Source organism: Cicer arietinum, chromosome 7 (assembly GCF_000331145.2).
Source record: "Cicer arietinum cultivar CDC Frontier isolate Library 1 chromosome 7, Cicar.CDCFrontier_v2.0, whole genome shotgun sequence".
In the NCBI taxonomy this organism is placed as follows: domain Eukaryota; kingdom Viridiplantae; phylum Streptophyta; class Magnoliopsida; order Fabales; family Fabaceae; genus Cicer; species Cicer arietinum.
In genome coordinates this window covers 2641033-2657224 of record NC_021166.2, presented here as the reverse complement: position 1 = coordinate 2657224, position 16192 = coordinate 2641033, and the positions used below count along the sequence as shown (strand labels likewise).

Genomic DNA, 16192 nt, shown 5'->3' with positions numbered 1-16192 from the left:
AATTTGTCAATGTCTTAAGATAAAAGACATTCAAATGACTCTAACCTTCAAGCATGGATACTCAAGCCTTATACTTTCCAATTTTGTGTACAAGTTGTGAAATAGGAATCTCATTCCCCATTTTCAAAATTGGAAATAGCTTGTTAGAAAAAAATCAACATTCAACAAAGCAACATAATATGAATAAGCACAGTAAACATATAAAATAACGGATTTTTTATAACAGATATAAGAAAAAAATATATATATAACATATTTTTTTGTCAAAAAAGAAAGTAAAAAATAAAAATAACCGATGGAAGTTGATATGAAAAAAAAAAAAGTGAAATCAAAGACACATAATTGGTGATTGAATAGGCTAAATTTCATCTTATCAAACCAATAACTAAATATAAAATAAAAGAAACTTACAAAACCTTAGAACAATAAAAAAATTGAAACGCTTTTGAATTAAGAGTTAGAAAATTTTAAACTGAGGAGATCATAAGCATGATATTTTATAGCATTAGGAGTCTCTATATTATCCAGTACATCTGATATATAAAACAATTAAGAATAAAAAAGTATAATATAAATAAATAAATAAAAGGATATATATTATATAAATTTGTTGTCTTATATACAAGCAGGAAAAACTATATCGAAAACAATGTTCACTATAATATATCTATAAGATTCATGTTAATTATCATATCAAATCTTCACAACATTACGCGGGTGCTTCTTTTAGTCTTTCATATCTGTAGTTGGATTTATTTGCTCAACACAAAGTAAAAATAACACATACATATTTTTCTTATAAAAAAACAAAATTATAATTTAAAATTGCGATAAATAACAAAAAATGAATAAAATACATGGAATGATCATATCATAAAGCCAAAATAAATTATGAAAACAAATATAAAGAATCAAAAGGCAATCGGGATTTCAAATGTCAACTTCTCCTCGTTTGAAAAAAAGAAAAATGCAGATTTGAATCACGATAAACTTTAAAAATGCTACCTTTAACCATCATAAATAAATAAAATACAACATTTTACCTTCACAACCCTTAAATTGAAACTTTGAACAACAAAAATAAAAAATAATTTTTTACCATTACAAAATCCTTAAAAATGCAACATTTAATCATCACAAATCCTAAAGATGAAACATCGTAGCTAATAATAATTAGGTTTAGGAAAACAAATGATCATGACACAAAAAGGAAAATAATAAAAAAGCAAAAAATAAGAATGTTTATGATGTTCGTCTATCGTTAGAAGAAAAAGGATGGACAGGAAAGTAAATAAAGAAGAGAGATAGGTGTTTTTTCTTTCTTCTTAAACTTGCTTGAAATTGTATTGTTTTATTCGAAATGCGTGTTTTTTCAAAATAAAAAATTAAATAAATTTTGTGTATTAGAAAATTTAAAGAAAAAAAAAATCTAGTACAAAGTTCAATTTAAAAAAATATATATATATATTCTGAAGTTTTTTTAAAAGTTTTCTAGAACTTAAATTGAATTTAGTAAGGTAAAACAAAATTATTTAAAAAAAAAAAGAAGGATGAAAAATAGATAATTTGTATGAAATGAATGGGTAGGAATACAAGCACTAAGTAAAACTTTCAAAACCAAATTCACCACGTCCAGAGGCTAAGCTGGCAATTGGTTACCTTTGCTTACCCCCAAACAATATTGTTTTTGTAACAAATAAGTATATAAATTTATATATTTAATTACTTCAACTAAATTTATCGATAAAAAATTAAAAGAGACAAAAAAAGTAAAACAATTTTTACTTGATAAATATATTTATTCATATTATTTTGACATTTTTAATTTTTATTGCATTTTCAAACAAAACATTTTTAACAATAAAAAATGTCAAAATATGACTCATTAATAAAGTTAATGATAAATTTCTTATAAATAGTTTGGTTTACATTGAAAAAACATGATTCGTTAATAAAATTAATGATTATTTTTTTATAAATAGTTTTGTTTATATTGAAAAGACATTGATTATTATAAATTTAAAACGTATACATATGACACTTTAAACAGTCGTCGAGATATTTTCTAAATAGTTTTTTTTTCTTAATTGTGATTTTAATTTACATTTTATATGAATTAACATTATTATGATTTTTTTTTTGCTCACTGCTTAAATTGAATATATTATTTTAAAAATATATGTAATTTTGTCTTTATATATTTGACATGCTCATAAAAATTATATATGCTTAGATTCGCCAGTAACCACGTCCTCCTCACCAAGTCACCATTTAGAGAACATAGTGATGCATGGAGATACCAAAAATCACAATAGAACAGTTTATCGTTTGATGTTTGTTCAAGTGTAAAGATGATAAATACGGAAGTATTTATAAAAAGATAATTTAATAACATGTATGGTAATAAAGAAGAACATCTTCGGATTATGCGTGTCTAGAACATAGATGGGACATAACGTGGTATAATATTGTGTCTGATTTATAAACAAGGTTATTTTGACCGCCATCACATCTATTTCAAATTGCTCCAACTTTCTTACAAGTTAATTTGAAAATGTCAACAAATTTATAACTATAATTTTTAACTTTTTTTGGTAAGAGGCAACAAATTTATTTTCTAAAGGACTACGGAAATTTATTTCAACGTTGAAAATAATATTTATTTCATGATAAATAGTTGATTTGTGAATGAATATCAAGAATCAAGTGTATATACCACAACAACTTTCAATACATAATTTAAATATATAAATCAATCAATCAAAAGAAAAATCTCGAAAGTTATTGACAAAAATTGAAAAAAAAAAAAGTTATATAAAATTTAGTAATATGATTGATTCAAAAATCTAATTAAATTATTGATGTAAAATTTAATTAAACTAAAATACCATAAATTCTAATTAATGAACCTAATTAACAGCAATGTACCCAAGTAAGTGATCATAAAACAAGCAAAGAGAATTAGATAAATGTTATTTATAAGAGTAATCAATTCTCGTATGTACCACCATTAATATAGACCAGTTGGCCCAACTACAACCCTAAAACAAACTTGCATGTCTTGGAGAAAATGAGGACATGTTTGCTTTAGTTTTCACAAAAAAAAAATTAAAAATTAAAAAATAAAATAAAAATTGATTGGTTCTAATGTTTTGCAAATTGTTTTCTAAAATTGTTTTTAATTTTCTTGTTTTTAAAACCAAAAGAGGTAAACCATATTTTCTGTTTCAATTTTGCCTTCTATTTTATTTTATTCAAAGTTTAAAATAAAAAGACATAGAAAATTAATTTTCATTAATTGCATAAATATAAATAAATGCAACTCTATTATTACTTATTATTTGTTGCAAGACACTAGATGCTGCCCAATGTGTTGCACATATTTTTTACCAACGTTACTTTTTCCTTTTATTTGTTTATTTGATAACTTCTTTTTTTGTCTAGATATTAGTCGACTGATATTTATTTAAAAAAAATTTAATTTACATATAATGTAAGAATAATCAATCACAACTATTAAGTTATTAATAATATTTAATATTTATTATAATTATTTATAAAATCACTTATATAATTAGTCAACTATGTAAAAAAAAAATTACAATGTCAATGTATAAAAATTAATCTCTAAAAAAAAACATTGACTTGCGGATACGATGCCTTACTACATTAAGAATAGTCATCCTCTGGAAAGGGATCTTAAATATTTTAATTATGTACTAATGTGATATATTTTAATTATGTACTGATGTTTCAATATTTTTATGTGACACTACTTCTTGTGATAATTGATATAGAAGTTTTAATAATAATTTTTAAAAATTAGATTAGCAAATAGACTTGATTTATTCTCTTTTAAAAAATAGGTTACCAAGCAATTTTTTTCATTATGTCATTCCTAAATCTTTCTTAAAAAAATTAGATTATGAAACAAATTTTAATTTTTTAATTCATTTTTAAATTGAATTCTAAATTTGAATTTTAAAATATCTAAAGTCAAAAATGTTTTAAAGAGGTTTTTAGTGTGGTCTTCTCTTTTTTTATTTCTCATATTTAAATATATATTTTTCGAGAGAAATTTTGTGAAAATGATTTCTGATTAGTTATTTTTCAGACACATCTTACTCCTAAAATTTCTATAAAAAAAATTATTTTTAGTAAGAGTCGAATAATGGTTTAGCTTTAAAATTGGACAAAAATGTAAAAAATACAAAAAGTAATTAAAATTTAAAATAACATAATACGATTTTTGTAAAATTGTGGGATGTTATACGGAGTTTAATTTTTATTTTCTTTTATTTTATTTTTTATTTTTTTATCAACAAGCACATCGAGTATAAATTATAATTGGAAGATATATGATATACCCCTCAAATTTTAATTCCACCTTCATAAATGCAATAAAATGATATATATGTATTTGTATAAATATTAAAACTTGCTTTTTTTTCATTCTCCTATCATTTCAGTTTTCTAATACACAAGTGAGTATTAATTTTTTTTAGAACAACTTTTTTTAAGTTTTCTGATATAGAAATTACAATTCAGAAAATTTATTTGAAGTTTTTTGGAACTATCAAATATTTTGTTTTTTTACATTTTCTAAAATACAACTCATTATCGAAAATAATTTTTTTTTTTTAAGTTTAAGTTTTTGCTATTTTTATTTTTTTATTTTTTTTCTTTGTTATTTATTTAATACATTTTTGAACTCTTTTTTTTAAGATGTGTACCGAAAAACTTTTTTACTAATTTTTTGCTACAAAAGGATTTACTGATACACAACTTTTTAAACCTTTTAAACTTCTACACCAAAAAACTTTAAAAAAAATTTGTAATAGACACATTTTTAATCTTCTATACTGGAAAACTCTGTTAAAGTTTTTTTATTAACCTTTTATATTAAAAATTTTATAAAAAGAGTTTTCAGTAACTTCCATAAAAAGATTACGTAACAAAATTTTTTAATTGTTTGGTAGTTGATAAAATAGTAAAACAATTAAGAGTAAATTTTGCATTTTTAAAATATTGTGGGGTATAGATAAAATTGGGGGTCAGGGTATAGCTTCCATTATATTTTTTGGTTTGTGACCTTAGACAGCCCAACACGAAACAAAATTGCAATCCAATTAGTGGGAAAACCCAATTTTCCGAGCCCAAAAGCAAGGCCCAACTGAAATTACTCAACATACCCTTTGTTTAAGAAAGTTACAAATTATTTCGACAACACTGAGAGGGGACACATTATATAGTAGCAAGCTGGAGTTTGGACTTGTTAAAAAAAGTAAAGGGAAATTTTGGTTCCTTAAAGAACACACAGCACAAACTAGTTTTTATATAAAAAAAAGATATTTCTTTAGTTTTATATAAAAAATAAATCGAGAATATTTAGTTCATAAATCATAATTTGGTATTGAACTCTACGGAACATGATGACGTGTATCGTTAAGTCATTAACGACTTACGTAAATTTCTTATGAGATTTTTCACAAAAATATAATAGGATAGTTTTTGACAATTTATAATTGCTACAAGGAATGACAAACATATCTAAATCAACAACTATATTTTGACGATTTTCATATGAGATATTTCTACTCTTACTTTTTGTTTTTATGTGTTTTCGTTTTTAAATTGTAATTTCTTTCATTTTCACAATAATTCCATTTTTTTTTTCATGAATCATTATATGGCATGAGAATTGTCATATAATTCCATCCCGACGATTGAAAAATAAATATTTCAATTTATTTTCATTGATAATTAAAAATAATTTTTTTCCAAAACTAATTTGTCAAACATTTTTGTGAAGAACTAAAATAAACTTATGACCGAAGATGAATGAAGACAAAATGAGGCAAAAGGAGAGATAAGCTTGAGATGTGTTTAGGGTTGTACATGAGTTAACTCAGCCAACCCAATTCGGATCAATATGAAAAAATAATAATGTGAGTTGGATGAATATATAGCGTGTAAATGAGTGATTTAAATGTAAAATAACAAACCGTTTAAAAAATTGGTTACAATATAAAATTACATCCAACTCATTTTACTTAAATAATCCAATTCATAAAAATTATTTGATTAATTTATGATGTTGCACTTTAGTTATTTTAATACTTACAATGCAAATATTTTATAATAAATTTTATTATTTTGATATTCTCATTAATTGATATTCTCATTATTTTATGATGAATTGTATAATTACAATACAAATATTTTATATATATTAGATGCTAAAAAATCCGTAAAATTAGGTTACATTATATTTGAAGGAAATTAAGGTTGAGTCAATTTTTTAGGAATAATATAGAAGTCTTAACCATTAAATAAAAAATATAGATAATTCATTATTCAACTCAATCCAATCCATAAATGAATGAACGGCTAATTCAATTCAATATTCTAACATTGTAAGAAACATTTTTTTTACAAACATTTTAAGAGATATTTTTTTTACAAGATCTTCCCAATATTTCCTAAGTGATTTTAGATATATTCATTCATATGACAAAAAAGGAAAAGTAAAGGCTGTCCATGCGTATGAATGATGGAATATATGGTCCCCAATGTGTGCTATTTTTCGTAACTATATGGTTTGTTGATCAACTAGCTTGCTGCCTTATATTGTCATTTGTGACACCAAAGATACTTCATTTGGTGCACCCGTGTAATTAAAACTTATAAAGCGATTTTAATCTTCAAAACATTAAAAAAATCTTTTTACTTAATTGGGTATGTGTCCAATTGGTTTAAAAAATTCTTTTTCTACATTAATTTATTATACTTATTGTGTGTATATATGTTTTTTTTACATCGTATCTCAATCAAGATCGTTGAATAATAAAAATATTTAATTTTAACTATAATAATTTATAAAATTATATACATAGGTGATTATAATTTATCATATTTGTAAAATGTTTTACAATAACAAAATAGATTAATTAATCTCTTAAGAAAACCAATAAATAAATAAGTATAAAAAATTTACATGACTAACTTCTTTAACTATCGGCTATTAACATCTATAAATACACAACCACATATAATAATTTGAAAATGATTAATATAATTTTAATTTAAAAAATTAGAAATAAAATAATTAATGTTATATTTAAGAAAATAAAATGAAATTTATTTTATATAATACTATATATCATTTTGTAATAATCACATATTACTAAGATTTAAGACGATATTGATTCCATTGACCTGAATTTAAAATATAGAGAAAAATAATAACAATACTGTATTGTAAGATAACTCAATTAATTGAAATCTAAAAAAACAAAATGAGATTATATATGAAACCGTGGCTTGCTACATTCCACTCGTTAAAAAACTCATATAACACGAAGATAATATTTTGATAACACGAAGCACAAATAATCGAAACCTACCTGCCACCACAGAGTCACATGTTTTGATGAAATTTCTACCTTACATATAATAATAATAATAATCCCTCTGCCAGGATAGTTTATCCAAATCCAATGGCCCAAGTCACTCACCTATGATGATAAGGTACTGCCAATTCCAAATATCACTCACCACTTTATCACATGAGGAGACACTTCAATTAACTTTATTTTTTATTTAATTTATTGGATTCTATATGTCTTTTTAAACAAATACACATTCAGTTAAAACAGTGTAATGTTTAATGTTTATTTATAAAAAGAAATAATAAAAAAAGTAATATAATGTTCTAATTGTCCTATAACATGCAAATAATATTTAAAGTAAAAATTTGTATCAAACGAAATCAAATTAATTTTAGTATAATGTTTTTCTTTTTTAAAAAAGTTAATAAAATTTTGTAATTTTGTTATTTTTATTGAAAAAAACAGAAAAAATTAACATATTAAGTACATTTATTTGAATCTCTTTGAATAATTGATGGGTTGAAACTAAATATAATACACAAAAAATATTTGAGTATATACCAGAAAATATTGTGCATGTAAAAAGTTTCCTTTATTATTTGTCCATATTGTAAAATAATACAGGATTCAATATATAAAATATAAAATAAACATAACTTTTTAGGTTTTTTTATCAGAAAAAGTATATCTTTTTATTTTTATTTTTTTATCTATATATATATCTGAAATATTAATTTAAGTTTCAACTTGGAATGTGCAATCGGATATTTTGTCTAAGTATCTTACTAGAAAAGGACATTCGGTTATGAGACACAAACAAAAAGTGAAGCATTTATTACCTGTCAACAATTGTATATTTAAATAAAATGATCATTTTCACCCACCAATTAAAACTCAAGTGCATCTGTGCATGTTTATATCCAAAAATAATTCCCGTGCTTGATTGATCGTATAAAGAAACACATATAGAAATCGAAATTTGTTTTCTTTATCTTATTATTTTGTTTCTTTCTCTTCATAAAAAAATAATTTCAAATATGAAATAACAAATCAATTTTAAAATTTTATTTATTAAAAGTCTATTGATTAGAGCACTTGACATCATCATATCTGTCTATGAAGTATCTCTACAAATTATTATTTTTTTAATTAGACAATATAGTTAGTTGTTATTTTTTGTTAAAAAAAAGAGTTAAACTCACAATTTCATTGTCACTTCAACTCACCCCAAGCACCTTATGATGGTCATCTCCACAAGTTAATTTAAATAACTTTTTACGACTATAATACTAACATACGATCAATTTGATACTTATTTAGCTTGCTATTTAAGGATCATTGTTCCTCCTCGAGATTGTTATACAAGAATTGAACAACACTAATACTTCCTCATAAACTCAACATTGTTAAACCAACTAAAAATTGAATCCATCCATATTGCAATGTTGATGGTGGACCGTTATGATACATAGTCCGCCGTGAATAACATTTATTAGTGGTTGCATTAAATTTTAACATGTAATATGTAAACTAGACCTCTGTTCCAATTCCTAGTCTTTTGTATACACCTTGCCTCAAAATGTTTTCTAGGGCTAATTGAAAATGGTTATTGGAGGTCATCGAGCCTACGTGCAACTCAAAGATTTGACAATGGGGCTCACAAGAGTCACAATAGAGAATGTGTTGTTTTTGAAATTCGAAAACATTTGAAAACAGTTTATGCCACCGAAAATATTATTGGGTTGAGTCGCGGACTAGATCGCTTTCTTTAAGACGCTTCGAGGCACTGCCCAAAATTGTGCAAGACAGACTATCAACCACGAAGTCCCCAGGATAAAACAGCTCAAATACTCTGTATCGGAGTTCTACTGCACTATAGAAAATCGTTCTAAAATTACACCCTCAATATGGCAGTCTTACGACTAACACTCGTAATATGGCACAATGACCACTCGAAAGAGAAGAAAGAGATGAAGCAGTATGAAGGGGGAGAAGAGAGAAAAGCCTCAGATACGGAGAGCTTTTGGTGTGATTTTCCAACTGGGGAGAACCCTCTATTTATAGAGGAAATTCGCAACTGGATCTGAGAAATCCATGGATCACCAGAACGTGCGCTCCAAGTAGTGCTCTCAGAAACGTGCGCTCCAAGCCCCAAAACGTGCGCCCCAAACTCAAGAATTTGACTCTGACTTTTGACCAAACAGCAAGGAAACGTGAGACTAAAGATTAGGGTTTTGACCGGGCAAAACAGACGCACGAATTCAGGGAGGAAGACTAGATCAAATATGACTAGGTGGAGGGCAGTTACGTAATTAACGTTTCAATTAGAGATAGAACACAAGCAATCAGTTAATTAAAAAATGATTAATTAATTTTCAGGCAAAAATAAGCCAAAGACAAAGCCAAGTCGGACGGCGGCGCGTGCGTGTGTGGTGGTCAATATTGCTTGCGTTCTCCCTCCTTCACAAAATTGGAGTGCCCCTTGGGACCCTTCTCAAGTTCATTACCTCCACCTTATATACCCTACTAGTGTGTGGTATCCCTCCAATGTGGGACTTCTCGATTTTTTCAATTCATAACAACACTAGCTCTCATAAATGTCATCATTATTTCCAATGAATTTTTCATTAAAGGCATCATCATTCCCAACAGAATGCAATGATGTTTGTGATCGGGGTTCACTCCTCAGTTGATTCTAATGAGCTACGTGACATGATCTTACGTGTTTTGCCTTCCTTCTCCACCTTTTCATTCTTAAGGTTTTATAGCATGGATTTTTGGGGTGTAAATTGTATGATTGTTCATAAGTTAATGATACAAATATCTATTACAATTTTTGACTTAAGTAATTGACAAGTTGGACCCAATACATTATTAGACCTAAAATGAAATTATAAAAAAAATTCAAAAATTAATAAATAAATTATTAATATTTTATTTAATAACTATAAAAAATATTACTTGGCAAAAATCATGGGATTGAAAATTAAAAAATTCTGAGTTGTCTACACAGTTGTTGGAAAATAAAGAGTTTTTAAAATATATTATAGAATCTATAAAAATTGAAATAAAATATTATTTTTTGGCGAAGCTTAAAGTAAGGGCTTTACATAACTCTCCTTTGGGCCGACTCTAGTCATTGACGGGAGATAAATGAAAAAAAATAAATTAAATAATAATAATTGAGATAATAAGTTACATCAAATGATACATAAACTTATTTGATCAATTAAATAATTAATTATCTGGAGACATATTTAATGTAAATGATTCAATTTAAGAGTTTTTTTTGTAATGTAGCATGTCACATGTATTTTTTTATAGCGCCATAACATACGATAAAGTTACACAATCTAAGAGTTAAATTTAATTACAATACGCTTTAGCGTAGACATTGCCAAAAGAACAATCACAATGTTTGATGAACATCCCAAATCCGTACTCAGATTTAGAAACTAAAAGTATTCTCACCAATGTTTGGTTCAAGATTTTTTACCAAGATATATACTTTTTTAGCTTCTTATTTGTAATTAGCTATCACTTTAATTTATCGAAAATCAACAAAAATAAAATTAAAATAACTTACTATATGTTATTAAAAGATTTTTTATTTGCACATTTTTACTCAGAAAAATCATTTTATTTTATTTTTCAAAATTTATATATATGGTTTTGAATCAGTATGTATGACACGGGCCCTTGAGTTGTTGGTTTTGTGAATAAAGTTTGCTTCATACTTTTAGACATTTTGCGTTTAAATAATAAATATCGCCGTTGTAGTTTTTTTTTATAACGCGAGGCTTGTAAATGTAAAATGTACAGTTTAAAATCATTTAAAAATTATGAATTGAACGCTACCATTGAGTTATTTAAAAAATCGAAAAAAATAAATTATAGCATAAGAATGATAAATTTTTTATTATTTTGACATGCATTGTAATTTGATTGGGAATTAAGTGATATATATATATATATATATATATATATATATATATATATATATATATATATATAACTGAGAAATTTATTTTTTTTTTTAAAATATATTAGTTAGTTAATTTATCTAAAATTAAATATAAATTAGACACAATATAAGTTTGTAAATGAATTCTATAGTTAATGTTGACTTCACTTACAAATTTATTTCTGTAACTATAACTATAATGTTAGGTAAGTTACTATGAAAATAATTTATAAAAACATTTTATAATTATCAATAATGTCGTGTACTTTATAAAGAATTATATATTCTAAACAATGATACTATTTGATTGGAATAAAGTCATGTACTTTATAATTGAACAATTTAATATAGCTTGTAGTACCAATCTGCTTTCTGTGTGAAAGACACACGAATGATTGAATAACCAATAAAAAATACACGAAACAAGGTTAAATATTAATACACTGAAAAATATATAGAAAAGTAATTACGCTTTAAGGGTCAAATGATGGAACCATGTAGCAGTTGTTTATATATAATATTAAAAAAATCAACACATAGTTGGGCACAATCCCATTCTCTATATAAATTGGGATTGTCGTTATTTTAGATATGCAATAAATTATTTAGAGAAATAAATTTTAACTAGAGACAAAGAGTAGGTTCTGTGGAGTAATCTTTCATTTTTTTTAATAAGTTGATATATTTTTTTTATATTTAATTGTTGTGTTTTTTTACTAAATTAATATGTTTTCATATTTAATTATCTCATTATTCATTAAAAATTAGTAGAAAGAGAATAATTAAAGTGATAAATTTATTAGTTTTATTTTAACTCTTCTAATCTGTTGTAATACTTTTGGTCTTATGGTTAAATTAGTGACCGCATACAATGAACACGTGACACCTTACATAATTACATGAGTACATTTTTGCAGTAAAAGAGAATTCAGCCGCCTCACCAAAACCGTCTTAACTTATTTAAATGTTTTAATTATTTTGACACAGAACAAAAATATTAATTCACTAAGCAGTGTGAGTTTAATATTGAGATTAAACTTGGAAGGGGGAAAAGAAAAGATTTTGAATTGGTAATAAGGAGTCATTGAACATAAGAATGGCAACGTATATAGTGGAGATGCCACAGATTAAATTGCGAAAGAGAACAAAAAGGTCGGAATCATTGATCTTATAACACGTCCAAGATTTCACCTCTTTCATTCATACACGTGAAAACTGATGAACCGCTATGTCTTACCACGCAAGCCCTGAAAATCTTAACTATCCAATCAAACTCTGCCTCGTCATCAAGATAAGACCCTTTTCCATATATCCTAAAAAACCTTTTTGCAGTATTGCCTATGTTCTCAAATTATCCTCTTAGATATTGTTGCCCCTGCCAACTCTACATTTTCATTGCTCAATTACTAAACTGCCCGACTTTAAACTTCCAATTATTAAACATTTATGTAAATGATTTTATATTTATATATTAACACATATAATTAAAATTGCCTTGCAAAAACATTTAATTGATAATATCCACTTGCATAAAATGGGTAGAAATATGTATTATAAATAAATTAATAGATGAAAATATATGTATATATAATAATGAATTTAGTGAATTTATGAAGTTGTGAGTTTAGTGAAATGGAAATTTGAAAAAAAGGAGAAAGGAGGAAGGAAGGATATAATAGTAAAAGGAGAGAGTAGAGTAATTGAAGAGGTGGTGAAAAAAGAGAAGAAAAACTGAAAAAGAGGTTAATGAGAGCAGGAGTCCCCACATTCGGAATAGCACAGAAACTGTCTCTTCCTTCGTTCTCATTCTCATCTTACTAACAACAAACCTCCTCTCTCTCTGCAAGTGTGTGTGACACAGTCGGTGGTGGCCTTATTCCTCCTCTCTCTCTCTCTCTCTCTGTGTCAGTCTTGCCTATATCTACAGCCGGACCTTTCTCTTTTCTCTTTCCTCTCCCATCCGTGACTTCTCTTTCTCTCTCTTCATCTCACTTATAATTAACACTTCTCTTTTCTTCTTCAATTCATTGGCCACCTTCCCTTTCTTTCTAGTACTTTCCTTTCTCGGCCAACACCAATTTCGGAGTTTTTTCTTTCTGCCACTTTGCAATGCTCTCTTTCTATTTTACTATACTCTCTTCTCTTTTCAACTTCTTTTCCTAAACTAAAACTCTTGGCTTTTTCCTCACTTCTTTTTTTAATTATTTCTTGTACTTTCTGGGTTTAGGGTTTTTCTTTGTACCTTTTTTCTGAGCCCCTTCTCCTTTCCAAATCCCAATTTGTTGTTTCCACATGTTCAATTTACCTAATTAGAATACAACTATGTCTTCGTGTTTGAGTGGAACAGGGGGAAGAACCTACGGTCTAGATTTAGATATAGTTAAATCTCCACCATGTTCATGGAGTCGAACATCACAAACACAAACCTCTTCTTCTCCTTCCTCAACCATCTCAGAATCAACCAATTCACCACTCACAATCTCCACCACAAAACCAAGAACCCCTCGAAAACGACCCAACCAAACCTACAACGAAGCCGCAACACTCCTTTCAACAGCTTACCCGAACCTATTCTCCAACCCAAACCTAAAATCACACACCAATCATAGCAACAATAATAAATTCACTAAACTACCATCATCAGAAAAAACGTACGAATCAGATTCCTCACAACTTCTTTTACCTTTCAGAGTTTTCGACACGTCATCATCTTTTTTACTTCACGGCCCACTCCAAAATCACAGACCCAATTTCCCGTCTGAGCCCAAACCGGTCAAACCGTGTCACTGTCAGAGTCCCGGAGAGATAAGTTCAATGGTCAATTCCCTCGAATTGAACGATGATATTGATTTCGACACTGAATCCATTCTCGACGAAGAAATCGAACAAGGAATCGATAGTATCATGGGAAGTACAGTCCAAGAAGAGGAAGATTCTAACGCCGTTTCTTCTCATCATCCATGGATTGGTTTTGGCGGGAAATTCGATTTCCGATTAGGTTTACAGAGAACTGGTGTGAGAGCTCTTCGTCATGTTGATGAAGGAAATTGGTGGAATTTTCCTGCTGTTGATATTCTTAAAATTTCGCCGAAAATTTGCAGTGTCGGTGAGAAATCGGCGGCGCCGGTGACGGACAAGAAGAAAAAGAAGAAGGTTGTTACGGTGGAGAAACACAACGAGGAGTTGTTGAAAGAAACGGAATTGCCAAAAAGGAAAACCGGTTTGTTGTTGAAATTGAATTACGAAGGCGTTCGGAATGCTTGGTCTGATAAAGGAACACCGTTCGCTGACGACAGTCCTATCTCCGACGCACCGGGAAATGACGTCAATGTATGTTTCTCTTCCCAATCAAAATCCAACACCTAATTTTTGTTTGTTTGTTTAATCCCTCCTATTGCAAAAGAAGAACGTTATATTAACAACATTGTTAATTTTACTCTGTTTTTGTTTGGAAAAAAGAGAAACAATAAATAAAAAAAAAGATTGGAGACTTTACTAATATAGCTACCAGGTGACATTTTAGTCACGTGGATATAGGAATCACACTTTTTGAAACGGAAATAGTAAAGTATTTCATGCATGTCATGCCCCATTCCTCTTACTTTACTTTTCAAGTTAAGAAATTTTATTTCGAAAAAAGAGAAACATTCCCTTACAATATTTAATGGTTTTGAATATGTCATCCCAGTTAAAACATATTTGTGGTCTGCTATCATTTTCATCTCTTGTTTGGACCAAGACTTGATGTTCATTTTATGTTATTATTTTTGTGTTGGGTAAAATGATTGGATATTTCCCCCCTATGTATGTTTGGTAACATTCTGACATTATTTGAAATAAATAATGAGATACTTGTATAGTCACAGATTTAATAGTATAGTGAATAGTGCAGTGGATAATTACCGAATTTGATTTTGGTATTGTGGGAGGCAGGCACGGCTGTCACAAATTGATTTGTTGTGGGACAATGGAGTTGGAGGTGTGAGAGAAGCTAGCGTGCTACGTTACAAAGAAAAACGGCGTACGCGTCTCTTCTCTAAGAAGATCAGATATCAGGTCAGAAAAGTCAACGCAGATCGACGGCCAAGAATGAAGGTACGACTCAGTTCAGTTGAGTGAGGACACTTGAAGAAATTTCATTTACTACTACTACTACTGCTACTCTACTCCTATCTTATGCCATGTGTCAGTGAAATCTAGTTTATGATATGGTTATGATAATTGGATAATGTGCATTTCTTTTTGTTATGGAGAGTGGACCCCGTTGTGGTGGTTGGTCACTTTTTGTCCAACTTTTGAGGATCTTCCTTTAGTTTAGCTACTGCAATGTTTAGGCTTTCTTTGTATTTTTTGCTAAAATAATCATTTATCAACAGCTCTTAATGCTTGTTTTTTACTTTTTATCTCTATATCAAAATATTCTACTTAGATTGTTTTCTGATTATATTATTACTAATGAAAAACGAAGATGTTGTTTTTGTCTAATTTCATATACATCATCATGTTTTGTCTTTCATTTTGTCCTAATTGGATATTATTATTCTAATCTAACCGTTATTAGATAAATTTGCCTCAACCGCAACAAGTAAAAAGAAGTTTGTAATTTTCACACAAAACACCTTAATTGCACGAAAAAGGATTTGAAAAAACAAAAAAAGATAAGGGCGAAAAAGTTTGGAGTAATAAATAATTTTTTTAATTATTATGCACTTACTATAGAAATTTTCATTATCTATGTAATTAATCAAATTTTATTAATTTTTAAAATATTTACATAAATATCTATATATTAAGATGTGATTGAATATATATATATATATATATATATATATATATA

At 27.3% G+C, this 16192-nt stretch overlaps 1 protein-coding gene across 1 annotated transcript in view; it reads left to right on the top strand.

Moving 5' to 3' along the window:
• Positions 1 to 13059: 13059 nt before the first annotated feature.
• Positions 13060 to 16192, top strand: part of LOC101508698 (protein CHLOROPLAST IMPORT APPARATUS 2-like) — a 3604-nt gene continuing 471 nt past the window's right edge. The window contains exons 1-2 of the mRNA XM_004507840.4: positions 13060 to 14685; positions 15289 to 15450. Of these exons, the coding sequence (XP_004507897.1) occupies positions 13678 to 14685; positions 15289 to 15450 (1170 nt within the window). The 5' untranslated portion in view covers positions 13060 to 13677. The remainder of the gene's footprint in view (positions 14686 to 15288; positions 15451 to 16192) is intronic.